This window comes from Pseudorasbora parva, chromosome 16 (genome assembly GCF_024679245.1).
Source record: "Pseudorasbora parva isolate DD20220531a chromosome 16, ASM2467924v1, whole genome shotgun sequence".
Taxonomy (NCBI): Eukaryota; Metazoa; Chordata; class Actinopteri; order Cypriniformes; family Gobionidae; genus Pseudorasbora; species Pseudorasbora parva.
Window position 1 is genome coordinate 10,227,207 of NC_090187.1, and position 22,737 is coordinate 10,249,943.

The 22,737-nt window shown below is 35.8% G+C and overlaps 2 protein-coding genes across 6 annotated transcripts in view; both read left to right on the top strand.

Annotated features, from left to right (window-relative positions):
- Positions 1-16,235, top strand: part of LOC137043273 (ribonuclease inhibitor) — a 38,730-nt gene extending 22,495 nt beyond the window's left edge. For 2 of the 3 annotated variants that reach the window (XM_067419476.1, XM_067419477.1), the window contains 3 exons: positions 11,784-11,890; positions 13,019-13,134; positions 13,335-16,235. In XM_067419476.1, coding sequence (XP_067275577.1) covers positions 11,784-11,890; positions 13,019-13,134; positions 13,335-13,349 — 238 coding nt within the window. In that variant the 3' untranslated portion in view covers positions 13,350-16,235. Of the gene's footprint in view, positions 1-3,684; positions 3,752-11,783; positions 11,891-13,018; positions 13,135-13,334 lie in introns of those variants that run through there. The other variant, XM_067419478.1, reaches the window with a different exon arrangement.
- Positions 16,236-17,631: 1,396 nt separating this feature from the next.
- polr2i (RNA polymerase II subunit I) lies at positions 17,632-20,258 on the top strand. Of its 3 annotated transcripts, none has more exons than XM_067419326.1 (6): positions 17,632-17,802; positions 17,878-17,972; positions 18,080-18,153; positions 19,234-19,308; positions 19,417-19,468; positions 19,754-20,258. In XM_067419326.1, exons 1-6 carry the CDS (start codon positions 17,763-17,765, stop codon positions 19,814-19,816), a joined length of 399 nt encoding a protein of 132 aa, XP_067275427.1. In that variant the 5' UTR covers positions 17,632-17,762; the 3' UTR covers positions 19,817-20,258. The 3 variants fall into 3 exon arrangements, with proteins under 3 accessions (XP_067275427.1, XP_067275428.1, XP_067275429.1); XM_067419327.1 differs by having other exon boundaries at positions 17,633-17,802; positions 17,881-17,972; XM_067419328.1 differs by having other exon boundaries at positions 17,637-17,802; positions 17,918-17,972.
- Positions 20,259-22,737: the final 2,479 nt, after the last annotated feature.

Consider the following 22,737-nt stretch of genomic DNA (forward strand, 5'->3'; position numbering starts at 1 on the left):
CATCGCCGATGTAATTTTCAGTCAGAACGCTGTTCACACAGCAGGAGTTTGAATCGCCGACAGCTCCAGATATTTAGCATGCCAAATATCTCACCGGCGTCAGCGATTCTCTCTGATCGCGTCTTTGATTATTCACACTGCGTGATTGTCACTCGCGTGCACGAGCACCGATTTGCCTGTGATCTCGGGCATTTGTCGGCGATTTCGCAAAACCTATCGGCGACTCAAAATCGGGGCAAAAATCGGGCAGTGTGAACTAGGCTTAATTCACACCCTGACTAAGACGCATAAGGGGAAGCATTTTAATAATCCTATGAATGCTTCTAAGAAATGCATAATCAAATCGATTGAATCCAATCGTATCGAATTTTGATGTGAATCGTCTCGAATCGAATTGGCAAAAATCGTTCTTCTTGAATCATCAGGAATTGAATTGGCAAAAATCGTTCTTGAATCATCAGGAGAGCTCATTCAGCTCATTCATCACAGTAAACGTAATTTGACTCCTGCAGCGTTTGTGCTGTGACACTTGCGCGGCGACTTACTCATTATATTGAACAGACACGTTCAGTATTTAATTGTAGTGTCTTCTCCAACTCAGTCACAGTAATCCAGTAGCGGTGACTTTGGGAATGGCCTCACAGGGCAGCGAAGCATTCCAGGAATTGTTGTCTTTCATCCCCATGAGACAAAAATACACTTTCTTGTCTTTTCTCAGTCTAGAAAGCACCAAATTCAAAAATAATTTCACATTTCTACTACATTAATTACCCAGTTTAAATACAGATTCAAGTACCCCTTTAATAGTTTGGCTCCTTCGTCTTCTTCATATATACACACCTTCCCGCACTCAAAGATTGGCTACTCTTGTTCTACAACACACACAACTTCCATGGGGTCACAAGCTTTTAGTTACGCGGCTCCTCATTTATGGAACTTGCTTCCCAGATGTTTGCAAAAGTTAAAGTCTTTCAGTTTTCAAAACTCGTCTTAACTCATGTTTAGGCAGGCTTTTATTTGATTTTAATGTTATTGTCGTCAGTTAAAAAAAAAAAAAATGTTGTGTGTGTGAACTTGTAGGGTGTCACTGAGTGCCATGAAAGGTGCCTATAAATAAAATGCATAATAATAATAATAATCCTCTGTATTAAAAAATAAAAAATGTAATATCTGATCTGTGCCAAGAAAGGTGAAAATCATTTATTAATAATGAATTACCACTTTTGGTCTGTGATGAAATTAGGAAATCCTTGATTCTACCTTATGATTATAAAAACTATCACTTGATCATCTTTGTTTTGGCTTTCTTTGTAGAAAAAAAAAATTGTTTAGGTAAACACTGTTACAACAACCACCAACTCACATAAAAAGCCAAGAGTCAAACTGCGCAACTAAAGGAAACACTGATCACCATAAACATTTTTAGTAAAAAAAAGTCAACATCTAAACCTAAGGCTAAAACATCTAAAGCCAAATAAGTCAATCTGTTCAGTAATGCGTGAAGCTGTTAATGATGTTTGTGGAGTTGTTTATTACTCCTCTGCTGACATCTTGAGATATTTAATGTCTTATTTTATCTTCAGTTGATTTCATCTAAGGCTGTGGCTGAAGTCAGTTATGCCACTTGTACTAGATCGATGTACTCCCAGTTACGTGCACTGATGTCACATAACCCGCAAAACATCATTGGCAGCCCCTACGGATGCTGTGTTTATGGAAGTCATACACGGCATTTTACAAATAACATAAAATAAAAGGTATAACAGCTATATCTTGTCTTATGCAGCATTTATTCTCCTCTGTTTCACTCAAATAGGAGTAAGCACCTTTGGCAGAATGATTGTAAATGAGCATAAGCCTGAGCGGTCCGCCATGATTTGTTTACATCGGGCTACCACAATTTCTTATGCCAGGCAGTTTGCCGTGACTTTGCCTGGAAAGTCATTAGTTGTGGTTTGAATTCGTAACTTACGGGCTCAAAAACCTGCCTGGAACGCAGCATTAGTTCTTGTGTTTCTCTTTCCTTCAGTGATTATGCTCATTATCATCAGGTCTCACCACTAATGGGCAATCATCCCTTAATCAATTATTTATCTAATTCACTTTTACTCTCTTTAGAGTGAGCCCATATGTGCTCTGAGCAGTATTAAATTTAACACAGGGATTGTGCTGTGTAGTGAGTTACCATGAACTTCACTTCAAAATACTTTTCCAAATAATTAGTAATTCCATTTGAGTCATTACTCTCCAAAACCTTACCAAAACCTCAAAAGCTTACAATGACTTTATCCAGATTAGAGAGTTGTCAAGCTTTTCACTTCAGTCAGAATGCTGTTAGTAATTCCTTCTGAAGGATTTGGTAATTGAGTCAGTACTAGTGGGTTAATGTGATCTTAAATTTAGAATGAATTATACATTATGCATTATTCACATGAATTATGAACCTGTACATAGTAATTCTTATTATTGAAAAAAAGTAGTCACGGATTAGTTAAAGGTCCACTGAAATCAAATGTACGTTTTTTAGCTTTTAGTATGACTGTGTTAGCCTTAAAAATATGAATAAGCTGGTATGTTCCAAAATTTGCAGGAGATATAAGCATTCAAAATTTACAGTCTCCCACTTCCGCTAAAACGAATCTCAGATTTTGGTGACATCATCGCAGACTTCACTTTCTCGTCAAATCTTCTGTCCAATCAGAATGCGCTCTAGAATCTAAAGCCCGCCTCCTACACTGCTGAAGCTGAAATCGGTCAGTTAACACACATTTACTAATTTCTACATAGTGAAAGGCACATAGCACACTATATGTGATAGGAAACAATTCAGTGTAAATATGCTTTCATTTGAGGTGAATAAAGTCTGTTTTCACGTTACTTTTACACACCACAGCAGCGCACACACCCCAACGGCTCTGGTCTAAAGTTAGACAACAGACACGAGAGCGCAGCGCGATCATATGCGCAAGTCCGCGCAGACAACAAACATATCGTCCCATTTGAATTCTGCACAGAATGCTGCATTTCAAAGTGATATGGAGGAGAGAAGGTCCGCTCTTGCGCTCTAGTCAAACTGTATATTAACGAAACGCTATTGGCTGTTTCAAAAAAGGGGAGGAGCTGCTAACAGCTGGAGCCGTTTCAGGGGAAATCACGTCAACACATTGAATAATGCGGTGCGCTTCAAGGCACTTCAGTGGGCCTTTAATAGCGAACTACCTCTTTAAACTGAGTGCTACTACTTACTAATTTGTTAATCAGGGTTTCTTGTAAGTTAATAGTAGTTACTAGGATGTTAATTTTGCATTACTTGTTTGTCCCGGTCTAGTTATTTATTTAAGAATGTTTAGATATTTGTACTGGAAAACAAGACAGAAATAGAGAGTAAGAAAATCACTTTTTGCAGTGTGTATTAGCCTTGACCCTTCAACCATACGTTCTCAGTCTGAAAACCTGTACCATTAATTAGCATTCCCAATCATCTCAATGGCATTTGCTTTGCTTGGCTGTGCATGCCCAGGGAAGTATGTGACCTGCATGCTGCTATCTTTTCTATTGGGCACTTAATTTGTTTAGCTTTTTAGCCAATCAACGGAGCTATGAATAAACACTTTGGAACCACACTAAAATGGCATCCTATAGTATCAACCCCTATTGGCTGACATTTTATGCATGCTATTTCAGAAAAATGACTCGCTGACTGCAATTAAACTGTTCAAGCACAAGACTCAATTCATTACAAACACCAGCGGCATCAGGGGACAGTTGAGGACTAAATGGAGGTCAAACTAAATCTCTTTCAGTTAAGTCTGTTTGTCAACAGTTAGTCTATTCAGAATTGACTGGTCATATGAGATAGACTTTTGTGGCTGTATATTCCCAGTCTGATGTTTGGCAGGATGTTAATGTCATGTCTGGATTTGGCCAAGACCTTCAATCCTCTCTGTTTGACAGTTAAGGAATTTGATGTTCCATTCAGATAGGCCTATTAGCTAAATCCAATTTGTCCCTTCTTTTTCTGTTCTGCATTCTGCAGTGAAAAAGAAATGCACTGTATGTAATGTGATATTTTCGGACTCTTAAAGGAACACTCCACTTTTTGTTGAAAATAGGCTCATTTTCCAAGTCCCTTAGAGTTAAACAGTTGAGTTTTACCATTTTTGAATCCATTCAGCCGATCTCTGTATCTAGCAGTAGCACTTTTAGTATAGCTTAGCATACATCATTGAATCGGATTAGACCATTAGCATCGCACTCAAAAGACTTTTACTATATTTTCCTATTTAAAACTTGACTCTTCTGTAGTTACATCGTGTACTAAGACCAACGGAAAATGAAAAACACACAATTTCTTTAGGCCGATATAGCTAGGTATTATTTTCTGCGTAATATCACTGCACTGCTGCACCCATTGCATGGCAGCAAAGTTCCCTGATTATTACACAGGAATGAGAGAATAGTCTATAATCGGTCTAAAAATCAAAACTTTTAATTTTCCGTTGGTCTTAGTACACGATGTAACTACAGAATAGTAATGTTATCTTTGCAAATATTATCTTTGAAATAATAAAGTCTTTAGTCATTTTTGAGAGCGATGCTAATGGTCTAATCTGATTCAATGATGTATGCTAAGCTACACTAAAAGTGCTACCGCCAGATACAGAGATCGACTGAATAGATTAAAAAAACGGTAAAACTCAACTTTTTAACTCTAAGGGATTTGGAAAATGAGCCTATGTTTTTAAAAAGTGGAGTGTTCCTTTAATTGCATTTTATTTGCTTCTGTTGTATTTTGAAATATGGTTAAAGTGTAGACAACAAGCATTTATGGTAAACTAATATTGAATGTAAAAATGTATAAAAATATATTTGCAGTAAAGTTGCAATTACATTTAAATATACTTAATATTATTGAATAACAGTACAGATGAATTATAATCAAGTGCGAATGGGAAAATGGGAAAGGGAAGTAGAGCGAGTTCGGCAAAAGTCGAATTCGAACCTCAGGTTGACTTGCATCAAAACTTAATGCCACGCACCATAACCCTACACCAGGGGTGTCAAACCCTGCTACTGAAGGGCTACCGTCCTGCAGATTTTAGTGCCAACCCTGCTCCAACATAGCCTGGCTCTGCCCTCCTACATACTTTCACTCAATTTTCATGTTCCTTCAGTACTACATCTAAGACTGGGGTGTATTCTTAGGTTTTCTCTAAGAAACAAATTTTTACCGGTCCAATCAGCGAACATAGGGAGTGGCTGAGAACGATGACGTTGATGATGAGCGCTAGTTTGAGTTGTACTTCGGTAATGGCGGCGGAGAAAGATGCGAACGAAACCATTCATTCCGTTGTGGCACCGCTGCCAAATATCCAGAAGTCAAAGCCGGTGCAAGAACAATCTTTGCTGGGGTTTGTTGGTGGCCATGATGTTGTGGCCCTCCTCCCCAACAGGGTGAATTCAGGAGAAGTTTGATTTTTTTCAGCTCAGTTAGTGGTGAAGGAGTTGCTGAAGCTCTATTCGGATGGTAATTGTTTCTCGTGGGGTCTGAAGGTATTGTCATCATTTAAGTTACAGGGACTGGTCAGTTATTTTATTGCCGTCCGTCTCTCACCACCCGTGTAAAAATCCCTGGCCGAGTTACCTACTGCTTTTGACAAACGCAAGGTCGTGTGGTGATGTGATAGCTGTCCGAATCCACATCTCTGAGTTTTCAAGAATATATCACTTCAAAATTCACTGTTTATAATCATTTTTGACCACTGCAGAGCACCATACGGTTGCTTTGCTGTTATTTGGATGCATTTATATTTCTTTAAAATGCTGGTATGTATTTACAAGAGCAATATATTTCATCACCGCTGAAACAAATGAAAATAAAAGAACAACGTAAACATTTGAATTGGTTCGTTATTTATAGCAGCATTTATTATCATACCAAGCATATGACATTTTATTTCCAGCATATAATCATGTTACGGACCACGAGGGGCGCATTCCCGATCACAAAACTCTCCCCTCCATCGTGGCGTGAATAAATCACAATCCGAATGCACGAGTTTTAGGTTTTATCCTATGATTTTATCACTCAGGTGGCATGCACAAGTGCGCATTTATGTTGTCAGATTTGTGTGAAACAGGCGAAGGGCGCATGACATACGTCACGACCAAACGTTATCGATTATGCCAGATCCAGAGTGGCTCAGGGCAGATCCAATAGTTTTAAACCTCAACAGAGGGCCCACCTTCGTGGAAATAAACCCTTGTCAGTGGAGATTGGCCAGACTCTATGTACAAATGAAATGTACACCAGTCTGGTAAGACCAGGCTAGCTCCAACGCACCTGTCTGTAATTATCAAGCAGCCCTTAACACCATTATTAGCTGTATCAGGTGTGTTTGATTCAGGTTGGAGCTAAAATCTGCAGGGTGGTAGCCCTCTGAGACCAGGATTGGAGCCCCCTGCCCTACACTATCTCTACTGACAGTTTCTTATGGTGTGTTCTCTCCCGTGTCAATGAGTCAGAAAATTCCCAGGATTTTGCATCGCTGCTGTTTATCTATCACACAACTGCATCTTATAGGCTAAGTGCAAGCACACTTCATGAACTCACAGGCGCAACATGCATATTTTAGTATTTAAGATGTTATTAATAATTTTGTAAATTAATTATTTATTTATCAAAGCTCATGCTGTTTTACTGTAGCATATTAAACCACTATCCTGCCTCGGTAGTCTGTCCTGAATTAGTTTTGTGAGGTGCCTTCATGCGCTAATGCAGCCTAATTTCATTGCCTGATAAGACAGCGAGGCAGTAAGTGAGCTGCCCAGGTTTTCGGATCTAGCCTGTGTGTGTGCGGTGCATCGATGATGTGCATGAAATTAATGTAAAACCAGACTTCATTTGCCTCAACTGGAAGCATATTTACACTGTCTGAATCATTCCCTATCCCTTAAATAGTGCACCATGTACCACTCACAAAAAGTAAATCTGTGAACAAGCGACCGATTTCAGCTGCAGATTTAGCGTTTATATAGGGGGCGGGATGCTTCAGATTCTACAGAGCATTTGATTGACCAAAAGATGTGATGAAAAGCTGAAGTCCGCAGTGATGCTATAAAAACCTCATCCTTTTAAGCGGAAGTGATAGACTGTATGTTTTAAATGCTTATATCCTAAATACAAATGTTGTCATTGTTTTGGAACATACCAGCTTATTCATAACCTTAAAGGGATAGTTTACCCAAAAATAAAAATTAGCCCATGATTTACTTACCCTCAAGTCATCATAGGTGTACATGACATTCTTCTTTCAGACGAATACAATCAGAGTTACTGTATATTTCAAAAGTCCTGGCTAATCCAAGCTTTATAATGGTAATTATTGCTCTGTTTATGAAGCCCAAAAAATGCATCTGTCTGTCAAATAACGTACTCCACATGACTCCGGGGGTTAATAAAGCCCTATTGAAGCAAATTGTTGCATTTGTGTAAGAAAAATATCTATATTTAAAAGTTTTAAATATGAATATTTTCCTTACACAAAAGCATCAATTCACTTCTAAAGGGATTTATCAACCTCCCGTAGTCATGTGGAGTACGTTATTTGACAGACAGATGCATTTTTATGGGCTTCAAAAAAAAGAGAAACAATCAAACTGCCATTAGAAAGCTTGACTTAGCCAGGACTTTTTTAATATAAATCAACTTTTATTCGTCTGAAAGAAGAATGTCATATACACCTATGACTTGAGGGTGAGTAAATCATAGAAAATTGTCATTTTTGGGTGAACTATCCCTTTAGGGCTACCATATTCATACTGAAAGCTAAAATACTTAAGTGTGTCATCAAATTTTACTCTTGAAGTATAGTTGAGAGGCATTTTATTTCTTTAATATTATATAATCTGCAGGTACAGTGTTTTAAATATATAATTTTAAGTTCTGAAGTACATTACAGGTAAGCACACTTCTTTTCATATGGGTTCTCTAAGCACATACAGATTTACAGAACAGATTTAGCTTTGTACCCGATACTTCCGTTTTCTCCTCAGCCTGGATAACATCACCATGATCTTTTATGCACGTATGTCAGATTCAATAATGGTTGGCCTAGTTAGTATAAGACATTTACCTTCTGCTTTTCAGTTCTCAGGGTGATATTTTGCCCATGTGATATCTCATCTTCTGTCAGATTGCTGATCTCATAGTCGCTCATACATCTACATAGTTTCTAAACAGGTATTGATGCGGGTAATATGTTTAACCGCATAGTAGCCATTAAATAAGTAGTAGCTATTAAAAAAACAGCATTTCCCTTCACCCTCTGAACAAGTCCAACATGAATGAACTGAACATTTTCACATTGTCTTAAAGGCAAACCATGCATTACTGGTTATGCATTGCTATCTGAACAGCAAAACACTCTGCATTCTGCTTTAAACAAGAATCTGCAACATTTCTGCAGGTCTTATTTATTTTAATGTCCATATGAACAGATTAAATCACTTACAGCTGCACAGCAGAAACATGACGTAACAAAATACACACCTATTGTTTAAATAAAAACGCCTGTTCAATGTAATGCAAATTGTAACAGACACACAAACAGCAGTTTCTATTCCATAAATCTGATTGAATCCAAATTATTTAAGTAGTTTATAGATACACGTTGGTGTTCTGAGTAATTACCATTTGAATGTAAATGTGTTTCCCTTTCTTATGTAAATGTTATAATTTATGACCATTATCGTTAGCCTGAATGCCAGCCGAACTTAGCCCCGCCCACAAAATTTTAAGGTTACAATTTGATCGTCTCTAATTCAGCACACGTCTGTTTACCTAGGCCTACCCCTAACCGAGAAGCACTTATTATTAAACACGTTAGACACTTTATTTCCACTTTTCTAATATTTTCTCACTTTTTATTGAAAATAAATGCCTTTCCGATCTGATATGTGATGGAAAAAGGTAATAAAGCGAGTGTGGCAAAAGGCGGATTCGAACCTCTGATCGTTTTGCGTCAAAACTTGATGACATGCGTCTTACCCCTACACTACAGCCACTGTAGAGAATTTGATGATTTCCGTAATTTTGTCTGGCCCAATCAATCTTTAAGTAAACCACAGCATATTTGTGTTTAATGTAAATAATATGGCATCTATCGTTACTCGATAGATGCCATATCCTCAAAAAAAGAGGCCCCACTTTTTATTTGCTTCTGACGCCTATGTAGAGAGCATTTGTACTTTTCATAACTAACATGCATAAGTTATCCATATTTATAACGAACTGGACTTTTGATATTTAAATGACATCCATGTAGGTTATTGTAGATTATTGTAAAAAACTAGCAAGTGATAGCTTAGTGACTATATTAATAATTTTTATAAAATAATTATTAGTTGATAATATTGATAATACTAAGTAATTTTATTTTGTTTGACGACTAACCTCTATACTGGGCTTTCTTTCAATTTTCTTCCTTTCTTTCTTTCTCTTTTTCCGTCCCTGTACACCCGCGGGTTTAGACGCCTCATTTTTGATGAATGCGCAAAATGAGCACTTGCCTGACCTAGCCTGAACCAATAATCAATAATCACCATTAGGCCTGTCACGATAACAAATTTTGCTGGACGATAAATTAGCCAAGAAATTATTGCGATAAACGATAATATTGTCGTTCTGAGACCATTTTCATCTAAAATAATGATAATGGCATAATAATGCAGGTACATTTTTTCAGAGATCAATAAACTTTTATTTCTAAAGACTACTTAACACTGAAAAGGGAAAACATTTAAAATATCTACAATAAATGAACAAAAGACCAAAAACAATAAATAAAATGGATGAAAAGTTCAACAGATGAGGTGCATATTAGGGGTGGCACGGTTCACAAAACCCACGGTTCGGTTCTGTACGGTTCTTGTTTTTTTGGGGTTTTTTTAATCGTTAAAACTCCAGAAATTTACTTTAGCATGTGATATATAACTTAATTATCAACAATTTAGGATACAGCATTAAAAAATAAAGTTATATCATGTAATCATGCTCAAACAACTTGACCATCTCTGAGAAAAGCTTGGTGAGATTTTGATACAGAAAGAGAGAAGAAATTGATGACATGCTTTTCATTTATTTAGCAAAAAAAGGAGAATGTGTATTGCTATCTCTACAGGAACTTATGTGCCTTTTTTAGCACACAAAGACTGAACCGGCACCCGGTCTGCGCGTTCGAGTTTAAACATCTCCCCAAAAAAATCCTGCGTGCGCGCAGTCAACGAGAGAGACGAGGAAACCATACAAGCATACAAATGGAAATTATCGCGGCCGGAAAAATTATCGAGCTCATTTTATTTATCGTGCGATTAATTGATTTATTGACTATCGCGACAGGCCTAATCACCATCAATTTAATCTAATTATCAGGTTGATAAGTAATTAAATGTGTGACTGAGGGGGTGCCCTATGATGATCATGTTTAATAAACATTATGTTGTATTTTGCTTGTTGAGATTCTTTGCTTAATGGGAAGTAATGGGCAGCACTAGAGCGCGCTTGCGCCCCTAACACAATTGTCGCCCTAGGCAACCGCCTAGTTTGCCTATAGCAAACGCCGACCCTGGTCGGGCGGTTCGGTCTGGCCTCGATCCATAGAGGAGTAACAATCCCCGAACAGAAACTGTTCAGGGCCAATGAAATCATCAGGGCGGGCTTTAGACGATGACGGACAGATGATCAACAGTAACGTAATAATGCACGTCATCAAAGGGGCTTGGATTATATTTGACAGATTACAAATCCTTACGAATATGCATTTACCTTCACCATTTCTCTCTGAAATGATGATCATGTTGGGTAAGTACTCTGTGTAAAATTAAATTTTTTTTTTTTTTTTTTTTACAACACCGTCAAAGATCGTTTATTCCAGCGTGCGAGCAAACAGGGTTGCCAAGTTTTTACTACAAAACCCGCCAACTACTAGCCCAAAACAATAGCTTCTCTGGGGGTTCTCTGGGGAAAAAAATGTCGTTTGGGGGGTAAAATGTGTGTTATTTTGGCAAGGTTGTGTAGTCATCACATAATAGTCGCTTTAACCCGCAGACATAGAAAACATCCCGCCGATAAAAAAACGCGGACTTGGCAACACAGTGAAGTTGAACTATGTTGACATTTGAAAAAGGCGTCGCTTCGTTCCTCTGATTGGTTGTAGCTCTATCCAATTGAGGTCTTTCCTGGTTCGGTTGAAACACGCCCCATAATCACAGCCCAATAGAGCAGTTTCATCAGACTCATATTCTGAATAGAACTATGACCCCGTTAGGCTACATTATCATAGGAAATATTAAATGACTCAAAAATTCATATATTTGTTATTTCTGTTTAGAACAGCAATTTGGTTGCACAGCAGAAAAGCACAATAGGCTGTTGTAGTTATGCTGATACTTGGCTTTCTGTAGAACAAAACAAAAATTGAAAATGGCCAACTAAACTAAGATTGTTTTTGGAGCAGAACAACATTGGCTTATATTTGAACCAGAAACTGATTTCTTTGGCGACTCACTGAATATTGTTAATTAACACTGATTAAAATACCCTCTGTCAGCATTTGCAATTATTTACAGCTGTTAGTATTTCTCAACATGTTTGTATGGATTATTTTGGTAGACTTAAGTTTAGATTGGCCAAAAGTACATATTTTTACCATATGTCTGAACAGTTGATCCTAATCACATGAGCTGTCTCATTGTACTGGACATGTGTCTATAATGTCTTTCAGTCTAGTAAAGTTCTCCAGTCACCTGACCGAACTGGACCTTGGTGAGAATCACATCGGAGAGGATGGTGGGAAAGTGCTTTTAGAGGCCCTGAGAGAGAGAAAAGCAGGTGTGAACTTTGATGTGACCCTAAGAGGGCAGAGGTGACATGTAAATACTCAAACTACAGGGCATTTAGAAAATGTGCGGTGACCAAGGGCCAGTGAATAACATGACCTGAACATATATGTTCAGGTCATGTTATTCACTGGCCCTTGGTCAATATATATAGTCCAAGTTGATTTCTTGGTAATTAGTAGTTTAACCAGTAGTTTAACTCATATTCATAACATACTAAAGGGGCCATGAACTGAGGAATCAAATTTTCCTTGAGCTTTTGGCATATAAGTCATCATACTATAAGAATATCCTGTAAGTTTCAGAACTGAAAACTTCCTTGTTAGTCCAATAAAAGCTTTTATTGATAGCAGGCCAAGCAAAGACAGCAAAGGTTTTGGAAAGGGGGATCAATGACGTCAAAGGGAGGCAAGCACCACCTTTGCAGAAGAAGATCAGCACCATCACTGCCTGTTTAGCCCTGTCCATAAATTCATGCATGACATGCAATAGAATAGGTGGCATTTCCAATCATTGGACCCCTTTAAATTAGAGAATTCTGGAGATGCTATTTTTAATTTAAAGTAAATATTAATTATTTTATCTTCTTTCTCATCACTTCCCTGCTAACAGGAAATGTTCTCAGAACTTTCCCTATGCATCTGGTAACGATTCTCTAACTAACTTACAGTAACGTTGATAGAATATTTGTTCTAAGTTGTCAATGCATCATTCATGGAAACATTTTTTTTTTTTTTTTTTAATTATTGAATGTTCATGTAACATTTTAAATGTTACTACTCCAGAGAACATATGCAAAATGGAATGTTAAGCGATCACATAACTAAGAAAAAAAGGGTTTAAAACATTTTTAAAACTGAATGTTCAGAGCGTTTTCATAACTTAATGGGAACGCTAGCAAACATGTTTTTAGAACATATTTTTACATGAGTGCTGCTACAATACATTAGAGAGAAACACTATTGCTAATTAATGACTTCAATTTAGGTCTGTTTCTCACACAAACTATGGCTTTATTCAGTTCAAAAGACTTGTAGTCTGATAAAGGTCTGGATATGTGCTGGTAGCGGATGACAGTTTGATAAAATGAGATTGTAAATATTTTTTTCCTCCTTGACAGCAAAACTCTCTCCAATTAAAATCCAAGTTTCAACACGCATGTCCACAGAAACATTCAGTGCCATTTTGAAAAGTGCAAAGGAACTTAAATCTGGGAAAAAGAGAAGAAAGACAAAGGTGCTGTATAAGATTTTGTGATGCTGAAAAACATTACTTCATAATTGAGTGTACAGTGGCCCTAAAAAGTATTTAAATACTGAAAATAAATATAATCAAATGATGCTAGAGCTTTTCTCAAATCATTTTTGCGGACACTGTATTTGCTTAAAATGTGTATTAATGCCTATAATAATTGTCTTATTTTATCTTTTCTAAAGGGAAAAACAAAGTAGTTCATCTTCTCTGGCGGATACTGAAAGTATGTTACAGGTTTACACAAGAATGTTTTTTTCCGTCTATTTTCACCATGTTTTCAGTTTGTTGCCATAGTTTTTTAGTCTTTTATGTAGTCTAAATTGTGTTCGACAACAGCCGCGCACCAGGTGTGACCACACACATCAGACTCACAGATTATGAAGAATTTATTGTCAGCGGTGCACCAGCAGGAGTTCTGGATCAGATCTCATTTTATGTCACTCTCTTGGGAGCTTGAAATAGCATGAGGATGTTTGTCCTTCTTAAGTGCTTCTTCCGTTTCCTTCTCCATTCACATCTTTGTTGACAGAATGTGAGCCCTGTGTTTTTTTTCTTAACGGTTTAATACATGAAATGTTTATATATAACAGAATGATGTGAAAGAAATAGTTATAATTTGTTTGGTTGTTTCTGTGTCTGCCTGTCATATGTAGAGCAGAGCAGACTCGTGGATATGTTTTCTGGTAAATTTGGTTTTGTCTCCACCCTATGGCCAACAATATACTGCAATAAAGTATAATACTACTGTATTAATTCACCCAAAATGACAATTAGCCTATGATTTACTCATGATTTACTATGATTACCCTCAAGTCAAGGTGTATATGACATTCTTCTTTCAGGTGATTCAAATCTGAGTTATATTAAAAAAGTCCTGGCTCTTCCCAGCTTTATAATGGCAGTAAATTGTTGTCTCGTTTATGAAGTCCATTAAAAGTGCATCTCTCCATCATATAACTGCTCCACATGGCTCTGGGGGCTTTTAATAAAGTCCTTCTGAAGCGAAGTAGTGCGTTTGTGTAAGAAAAATGTCCATATTTAAAACTAAAAAAAAGGCGGTGTTTCACCACACGCTGACGTCAAGGGTTGGCATATTCTGAGATCTCTCGTTTTCTGGGCCTGGTGTCAATAAAAGCTTTCCTTTGACTAACAAAGTTTTCAGCTCTCAAAGCATATTCCTATATTCCCTTATATTACTTTTTATATATCAGACACTCAAAGTAAAGTTTATTTCTCAGTTCACGACCTATTTAATATAACTCCGCCTGAAAGAAGAATGTCATATATATAACTTGAGGGTGAGTAAATCATGGGCTAATTTTTATTTTTGGGTGAATTATGAAAAATTTTGTGTATTAGAAGGATCCATGTTTTGTTTTGTTATTGTCGAAAAAGTCCAGTAATCCCAGTTATTTTTAGCTTATTATTAGCTTAACATATATTCATTGATAATTTTGGTAGGGACAAACAGATCTGAAATATGTTAGTCGGTTTATTACAAGACTTTTGTAATTGATTAGTTTTGCCTGTTCGTTACAGGTTATGGGATTTATTTTTCTGCATTATACTGCAACATTTGGAGCCATTCTAAATGTAAGCTAGACAAGAAATTCCACATTATGCAGTCTTCATGTTTGGATTCACTTTATTTTGTGAGGTACCAGAGCGCAGCCAAAAGTAAAACAGGTAATTAGCCTGTTGACAAGGTAAATCCATAGACATTAAAGGGATAACCCTTGTGTTATGTTGCGGGTCAATTTGACCCATTTTGATTTTCTAGTTGTTGGAAATACTGGTTAACCTATTTTTTTTTCTTGATATTTTGTGACTTTTTCTCATTTATCATCATGAACATGCATGCAAAGTTTCATCATGCTGTTGTTTTTTGACATATACAAACAAAATGACTATTACGTTCGTGATGTTCGCGGGTCACTTTGACCCTCATAACTCTCTGAGGCAACTGTTCTGACCCAAAATAATAACATATCTTGGTTATATTTTGTTATTTTATCTTTTTACTACCTTATGAAGCAAAAAAAAAATGGTTTTCCACTCTTATTTCAATACAGAAAAATATTTTGTCTGCCATAGATGGTAAAAATTACCTATCATTAATTTTTTTCAAGCTTCCTGATAAAATATTAAACCTTTGTTTTTTTTCTTGATATTTTGTGACTTTTTCTCATTTATCATCATGAACATGCATGCAAAGTTTCAACATGCTGGTGTTTTTTGACATATGCAAACAAAATGACTATTACGTTGGTGATGTTCGCGGGTCAGTTTGACCCTCATAGGCAGCTTCTTAAGAGCAACTGTACAAACACAAAATAAAAACATTTATTTCATGTATTTCAGGCCATCAACTCCAGTTCTAAAGTGTAAGTATATCTAAAAGTGCTGTAACCCTAACCAAACACACTTCAAAAAGCATGGTGTTCAGAACTAATGGCAATTTACAAATGAAAATATTTGACAGACAAAGATAGTAAAATAAGCTCTCATTTATATATTCAAGATATCTGAAATACCTAGCTTTTAACCAAACCTTTGATTTTCAAAGGCAGCTTCACAGAGCCAAAATATAAATAAAACATTTATTTGATGTATGTTTTTGTTATGTTTGGTTTCTCACTCCCCTGTGAGTGAATAATGAGCTTTCCCACACTGCAGCTTTGGTTGAGTCCGTGCAAGCAGGTGGATCTGGAGTCAGACCCACAGAAAATAAAGAGTGAACACAGATTTTAGGAAAAAATGGAAGAGATGTGAGGTGTGCCCATCTAAGCACGACAGCAAAACCAGCACCATGTGTGTGAAGTTCAAGATATTCATATGCAGAAAGTACACATTTTCTGTGTGCTCATCATATCAGATATAAATTCTTGACTTTATGAAATGAGTTTACAAAACAGCCAACTTAGGAAAAGTAAATATTTTCATTATACAGCTACATTTAAGGGTTCAGTTATGATGTTTTTTTTAAAAAAAAGAAGAAGAAAAGAACTTTAAATGTGTATGTCAGCTCAGCATACTATTTATTTTCAAAAATTTAAAAAATGGTTAAAAAACATTTTCATTAAATCATATGTTCAGAGATATATTTTTTTGGAATATTTGACAAATGTTGATATTAAAAGTTTACAGTTTGTACCTAAATCTTTGTTGTTTTTCATAGTGTGATTTTTGAGGAATTGTATTGAATCCAGTTGGGGTCAATTTGACCCGCTCCATAAAGGATGTACACAGAAATCGAACATTGCACTTAATGTTATTGCAAATTTGATTTTTTTTTTTTACTTTTTTGTTGTTTAAATCTTTTACATTAAACTAATTCAGAACTGTTCATCTGAAAATGTGTTTTGTCCTGTTACAGAATTATGCAGAAACCGAATAAACATTTATTTATATTTACACTGTAGATAAAAATAAATAATTGGTTTGAGTAACCAACTCAAATTAGACAAATTAGTTCAAACAAATTAACTTTTGTGAGTATTTAGAACTTTATGAAACATACAAGTTTTATGAAATTGTTTATTTTTGGATGGATGGAAAATAGCTGTAGCTAAATCTGGTGTAAAGCATTTTTTTTTTTTTTTTTTTTTTTTTTTTTTTTTTTTTAAGATTAATGTACTTGCACATGGTCCCTGTGAAATAAATAATAAACTAAACTAAACAGACCTTTTGCCATGACTCTCAAAAGCAACACGATCTCATGGTCATGTGTATAAATAGTATGAGTTTGCAATCTGATACCAATCAGATACCAAATGTATCTGTTAGGCTATATGATGTTTTGTGTGTTTAAGATTAACGTTAAGTGGGCGATTTAGCAGTGTTTAATGTTTTGTCATGCTAGTTTAGAAGAGTTTCCGTATGTTTTTTTTTTGGGGGGGGGGGTAATTAAGGTGAGCATGAGCTTATGAGAACAGATTTGTGTTAAATGTAGGCTATTATATTGCTGTTCTCATTCAGCAAATGCTATGCTAATGCTTCCAAAGCATTGTGTAGCCGATTAGCAATGTGGCATTTATAAATATATTGAATTAGCTAGTTAAATCTAGTCAAGTTTCCACTACTAAAAACTTGCGACTAGGCCTACATGATATTTTTAAGTTAAATGTATGAAGGCTATTTAGAATACTCAAATATGTTAAGACCAATTAAAATACATGATAATGGCATATGAAATAACATCTGCAAGTTTTACTTATTTTAATTTTTGATGTTTCAGTTTGAGTTTGCATGAAAAATGAATGAGAAGAAGTAGGTATAGTATTTTTTATATAGTATAGTATTTTATATAGTAGCCTAGTATTTTTTTGCAACATTATCCGTCAGTCAAAGTTGTATTCATATGATATGTCTTAAGGTTTTAGGCGCCTATGTAAAATAATAATAATAATCTTTCCGCAATAAATCATTGTTGTGTCCGCCGCCAGAAGGCGTCGCTGTGATTTATTTACGCAGCACTAAACGGAGGCCACGCATGCGCATAAACTATTTCCAGTCATTTCGACGTAGTGGAGGATTTGTCCTCATTATCAGCTCAACCATCCTTTAATACAGAGCTACAAACTTTACCATGGAATTGGAAGGTGGAAATTATGAACCTGGTTTTGTGGGCATCAGGTTCTGTCAGGAGTGGTGAGTTTAATGAGTTTAACGTTACTGAACTGCGTTCCTACGCATGTTGCTGATCTGATGTGTGTATTTTTTTAGCAGCAGCGACTCATATGAATCTCTCTCCCTCTCACCACAGTAATAACATGTTGTATCCTAAAGAGGATAAAGAAAATCGCATTCTGCTCTATGCTGTAAGTTATTATTATTTTTTAAGTTACAGTCTTCGAGTGTTTAATTATTAATGAGTTGATGATCTGACAACCGTCCCTCACTTGTGTGTGTTCATGCATGTTTTCAGTGCAGAAACTGTGACTATCAACAGGAAGCCGACAACAGCTGCATCTATGTGAACAAAATCACCCATGAGGTTGAGTGAGTGTCTTGCTATTTTATTTTAACACAGACCATGCATGCGAGAGGCTTTTACATTAGTATTAATAATAAATGATAAGGCATTTTATGCACGGAAGTCATCGGCACATGTTTAGTGGTGCCTAGTAGTAGCAATATTCTTTTTTTCTTCTTTTTTTGTGCATATGCCCTTGTAATCTCTAATCACAATAACTTGTTTTCTCTTACGATGAGGACTGGACAACCTGTCACTCACAAAAGATCACCGCAATAGCAAACCATAACAATCTAATCAAATATTTTATACGGATAAATATCACAATAGGGTAGACTATTGCAATCACTTAAATTGAAAGAAAGAAACAAAAAATAAATTTTGTGTATTAACTTTTTTACATTGTGGTAAAAAGAACAATCGTAATAGTTACTTAGTTATCAAAAAAAAAAAAAAAGTTTTAATGTTGTGAGTGTGTCACATCTCTAGCCTGGTTAAAACCACTTGCACTTTGAGATTCTTCGGAATGAAAAGTGCATTATAAATAAAATAAAATATTATTATTATTATTAAAACTTGGACGCTTGATGGTGCTAGTTATTTTCGTTTTAAAATAGCATAACCACAAAGGCAGTTCGATTGCAAAATAGGCAAATTTCTGACTGCAGGTGTGTGAATGTGGCGAATAATAAGCTAATCTGTTTTTAGAGATAAAACGCTTTACATTCGATTATCATGAAAATGTATCCCAGAGAACGATCTACTCAGTAACCATGTGATAATTACCCCTAGGTTTATTTTCCCCCGGAGCTGTCCTTTAATGTTAATACCACTACTTCACCTGTACTGAACAGGACTATATGCCTGTGGAATGACTTTGGCTCTGAGCTGGTGACAGTGTTTTTTAGGTCACAGAAGCGGCATATTTAGTACTGTTTAGGGGGCATTCCAGAGCTAATGGATAAAATAAAAATAAATATGTAAATAGCCTAGCCAAAGCACAAATGCTCCACCTACCACACTGATCAACTCTGATTCAGTTATTCTATCATGTTTATCAGTTGAAAGGACCCCTCTAACCTTGTCTCATTCCTCTTCTCTGCAAGTGAACTCACTCAGATTATTGCAGACGTGGCCCAAGATCCAACACTGCCTCGGACAGAGGACCACCCGTGCCCAAAGTGAGTGATAAATATATTTCTTGTTTTAGATGTATATAAATAATGGTAATTCCTATTAGCGCTGATGATTGGCCATTTGAAAATGAATTAATGTTTGCTTGTTTTCAGGTGTGGCCACAAGGAGGCAGTGTTCTTCCAGTCTCACAGCATGAAGGCTGAGGTAAAGACGAGCACAATCACGGTTTTCTGCTGGCCTTAAGTTTAGCAGTTGCAGACCTATGTGTCTTAAACAGTTTTCCCCTCTATTAACAGTAACTTTCATGCACGTCATTGAATCCATGTGAGAGATTTTGTGACTGGTATTAAAAGTTTACAAAGGCTTATTTTCCTGTTGTCAAAGAGACTAAAAAATATATAGGTCTTGTCATTTTAATTGCAGCAATATCAAATGATACTTAGCATAAAACTGAAATTGAAGAGGCTTGTTTTGATTTTCTGAATACAGGATGCCATGAGGCTTTACTATGTCTGCACCGCCCCACACTGTGGCCACAGATGGACTGAATGAGAAGGATGAGGTCTGGGGTCCCGAGTCACTATTGCTCCATTACTACGAGTTATTTCTCAGTTTTGGGGACATGTTGTGGAGTGGACGAATCTGGTCAGTGACCAAAAGCCAGCGTGAAGCCAGAGACTTTTTCCCAAGGATCTTTTATAGTTTCTCATTTTAATATTTCGCACTGTATTTTTTTTTGATGGTTTTGTAATAAAATATGACAAAAAGTGAGTTGAGTTTTTATACCGAGTAGGAATTGATACCGAATAGGAATAAATCTAAATAAAACCTAGATCGGGATTATGTCTCGGTGCGATTATCGAATCGTTAGGCTGTGAATTAATGGATAAGTGAACTGCAGTACTGTGTTCATTTACACAAGCTGTCAATGATGGTGTTTTTGGTGTCTGAGCGGCTCGATTCACACATATAAATTTCTGCTCCACACAAAACACTCACTGCATCTGATCTGAGTTTTGGTTGCCTATAACGTATTTGAAAGCACAACATGCATCAACCATCCTCAAACTTCTAATGAGAAGCGCTTAACTCAACAAAAAGTCGTTTGTCAACAAAAGAGAAGTGTTAGATCCCGCTTACATATTTTTATTTAATATTTATATAGTAGTATTTCTTAATTTCATATTTGTACTATTTAGAATTTTTATTTTATTAATTGTTTTATAGACATTATGCTTTATAGTGCATTTATTGAGGATTTTCTTTGAGACGACTTTGTACCTGGTCTTATGATGCTTTCCAGACAACTGAGAATTGGGAATAACATCTGGAATGCTGCTTGAACTTGTGGACTCAGGATAGATTGATCTAACCAGACCTTAACGGTCGATCACTTTCAAGATGCTTTGAGCATAGCATAGAGCTACTTTGTGTCAAAGTAAAATTTACATAGACATTTCTATAATACTTTAATTATTTGCTAATCAAATTGTTTTTGCCATAATTGACAACACAAAAACAAGACATGCGTTACTTGTGTCATGGCTGAAGTGGAACTTTATTGCCATGTTTGAGACCATGTGATGTTTCCATGAGACGACTGCATTTTGTGTCATTTATGGCAACAACAAAAATTATTACAGTACAGGCCAAAAGTTTGGACACATTACTATTTGTAATGTTTTTGAAAGAAGTTTCTTCTGCTCATCAAGCCTGCATTTGTTTGATCAAAAATACAGAAAAAAAATTTAATGATATATTATTACAATTAAAAATAATTGGTTTTCAATGTATTATACTTTAAATGTTAATTTATTTCTGTGATGCAAAGCTGACATTTCAGGATCATTCCTCCAGTCTTCAGTGTCACATGATCCTTCAGAAATTAGAAATTATTCTAATATGATGATTCATTTTCAAAGTTGGAAACAGTTCTGCTGCTTAATATTTTTTCATAACCTGTGATACTTTTTTATAATACTTTGATGAATAAAAAGTTAAAAAAAAAAAAAAGAAGCAAATGTTTTAAAAATAGAAATCTTTTGTAACAACAATATACACTACTGGTCAGTAATTTGGGGTCAGTCTTTTTTCTTTTTCTATTTTTGAAATAAATCAATTTTATTCAGCAAGGATGTGTTAAATTGATAATAATTGATAGTAAAGGAGATTTATATTATTTGAAAATATGTTTTTATTTTGAATAAATGCAGTTATTTTGAACCTTCTATTCATCAAATATATTAGGCAGCAGAACTGTTTCCAACACTCATAATAAATCAGAATATTAGAAGGATCATGTGATAGACTGGATGTCACGTGACACTGAAGACTGGAGTAACGATCCTGAAAATTCAGCTTTGCGTCACAGAAATAAATGATTATTTAAAGTATAATAAATTGAAAACCAAATATTTTAAATTGTAATAATATATCACAATATAAAAAAAAAATTCTGTATTTTTGATCAAATAAATGCAGGCTTGATGAGAAGAAGAAACTTCTTTCAAAAACATTACAAATAGTAATGTGTCCAAAATTGTGGCCTGTACTATATATAAAATTAATGTCTAATATTAACATTTGGTTTTTACCTTTGACAGCATGTAGTTTTTATTTTTTGACAAGGTAGTTCCATGCTTTGCTTGAAGCAGAAATAGTGTGGAAGTGACATCAAATGACGTGCCTCGCTGAGGTCAGGTTGATCGATCTGAGTACACGGGTGAGATGTCATACTAAGAGTGGCATTTCAGACGTTATTTCCAAGTAGGAGGCGGGAAAAATCCAAAAGTCCTGAAGCTCCACCTATGTACCAATCACAAAGTCAGTAGTGTTTCTGCATCCGGGTTACCAGCTCTGCTCTGCAGCTACAAACGTTCCTGCTGGATCCTGCGGCCTATCTGGAAACCTCAGTCAGGGGGAGGGGGGATAGTGATTGCAGTACGAGTTTTGGCCACAATCTCACATACACTTCCTTTACTTTCAGATATTCTCACTTCCAACCTCGTTGTGTAGCATTAATTGACCACAAAAATACAGTAGCCTAATTTCACTTCAACAAAATTTAAGACAATGAGTGGCAGCATTAGTTTTCAGAGTAAATGCTATAAAAAACACAAAATATCTAAAATAGGAAAGAGCTTTGAGATTAAATATTTACCAACCTATATTCTGCATAATTAAATGTTTTTAAATAAACACTGACAAAAAAAACTAGATAAGTTTTTAGACTGGATGATATGATGATATAACATTGAATTGAGTTATTATAACCTGGATTCAGATCTACCTATATTGTGTTTATATAAAGTATTAATAAATACTTTAATTTTAAAAAAATTTTAAAGGCAAATTTGCTTTATGATTTTCCCCATCATTAAAGGGGGGGTGAAATGCTGTTTCATGCATACTGAGCTTTTTACACTGTTAAAGACTTGGATTCCCATCCTAAACATAGACAAAGTTTCAAAAAC